This window comes from Photinus pyralis, unplaced genomic scaffold, assembly GCF_008802855.1.
Source record: "Photinus pyralis isolate 1611_PpyrPB1 unplaced genomic scaffold, Ppyr1.3 Ppyr1.4_LG4, whole genome shotgun sequence".
Taxonomy (NCBI): domain Eukaryota; kingdom Metazoa; phylum Arthropoda; class Insecta; order Coleoptera; family Lampyridae; genus Photinus; species Photinus pyralis.
Window position 1 is genome coordinate 8480836 of NW_022170511.1, and position 1601 is coordinate 8482436.

Sequence of the window (1601 nt, forward strand, 5' to 3'; positions counted from 1 at the left end):
GTGACTCCTGTCTCTCTAAATTAAATTGCGTTAAAAATACAAAGGAACACTATGGATTTGTTTCTTTCAAAGAAAAGGTAAGTAGGTACATTTTCAGGTTTTTCTGTTAAAGTAAAATTATAAACGGAGAGGAGGTGCACAAATTATCACAGCCTGCACAAACAAACACCGTTGTTGAAATACTTTTTTAAACAATGCAAGGACCTACTTCGGTTGTCTAACCCTTATGAACAAACTAGTTGTAGTGAAAGACAAACAGAATATAAACAATTTTTATTAACAACTGTAAAAAAAATAGTCTCAAAGTGCATGTTTTTCTTAATTACCAAGTATATCATCCAACCAATCTTCTAATTCAACCTTATTCACATCCACATCCAATTTGGAAGAACCCAAAGCACTATGTGTAGATTCCTCACAAGCTAGAAAAGGCACAGAGATAAAAATTAATATAGGTAATTAGAAATGCAAGATTAAAGATTAATTTACTAGTTCTTTAGGAAAAGCAGCAGCAGCTACCTAAATAAACTAGGAACTCTTGACTAATAGTTCAACAAACCTACCCGAGTGTGGTTCTCTAGTGCTAATATCAGTGATTTTGTTATCAGTATCATTTGTACTTTGAGAAATATGAAAATCTCCACTACTGCTGCCAGAATCTTTCTTAATGATTGCACTCAATTTTAAATAACTTTCATATTGAACTTTGTTAGAATGGGCCCTTGCATCCATTGCTTCTATTTCACTTTCCTAAAACTATCTAAATATAAAATTCCCCTATCAATTCCACACACAAACTTACAGTAAAATGATCTTTGCTAATACCACATCTTTCATAAAAAGGTACGCAACCTAAACTGTATTGCAAAACATTTAAATCTAAAGAAAACAAATCATTTTCGCTTAAGCTTTTAAAATCACATCCTGCTTCCATATTCCGATCACGTTTAAATTGAAAATGGCCTCCAACCGATATCGGAGCTTCTGCTAGTAAAGTGAAATCGTTTAATGCAACAGCTTCAGTTTCTGATATAAGCTCGTCATCCTCAAAGTCATCACTACTCGTGTAACTGAATTCAGATTTGTCTTTTTTGGGTTCTAGTGATCGCCTTGCTACTTGATTTTCCTGATCATTCCCTTTTTTCTTACCCTCATGTTTTGGTTTATAGCGGGCCTTATTTTTATGGTGCTTCTGTCCCCTAGAAAATAACAATTCAATATCAAATTGCAAATAATGGCAATTTACTTACCTCGCTTTTTGATTATATTCCATTTTAATATCAAACTGGCAAATAATATCCTAGGTAAATCGTATTCCAAGCTCATTCGCTAGGTTATGTTTTTGTGGTTATGTTGGATGTGGCTAGATATACGAACGGATGTATTGGGCAACTGCACAGTGGCGCGCCTTTTAGGGGGAACCCCAATTTTGGAAAAAAAACGTACTCAAATTTCATCACCATCCACACAGACAAATTTCATTTGTGTATTATCGCAATTTTTCCTCGGTGCCTTTGTCTAAAATTCCGAGTACAAGTCAGTCTCATCATTTCATCAGGCGCTGTGTATTCCCATAAGTTAACCCATCTTCTAATTCAAGA

At 34.4% G+C, this 1601-nt stretch overlaps 1 protein-coding gene across 1 annotated transcript; it reads right to left on the minus strand.

Moving 5' to 3' along the window:
* Positions 1 to 258: 258 nt before the first annotated feature.
* LOC116168721 lies at positions 259 to 1381 on the minus strand. The gene is made up of 4 exons (XM_031484674.1): positions 1251 to 1381; positions 803 to 1199; positions 564 to 750; positions 259 to 422 (listed from the first exon to the last, which is right to left on the minus strand). Exons 1-4 carry the CDS (start codon positions 1271 to 1273, stop codon positions 319 to 321), a joined length of 711 nt encoding a protein of 236 aa, XP_031340534.1. The 5' UTR covers positions 1274 to 1381; the 3' UTR covers positions 259 to 318.
* Positions 1382 to 1601: the final 220 nt, after the last annotated feature.

Coding starts and splice junctions, on each gene's coding strand:
- LOC116168721 (XM_031484674.1), bottom strand. CDS start 1,273: ATGGAATATAATCAAAAAGCGAG. Junction 751..802: donor TTAGCAAAGATCATTTTACT/GTAAGTTTGTGT, acceptor AGATAGTTTTAG/GAAAGTGAAATAGAAGCAAT. Junction 423..563: donor CACTAGAGAACCACACTCGG/GTAGGTTTGTTG, acceptor TGCCTTTTCTAG/CTTGTGAGGAATCTACACAT.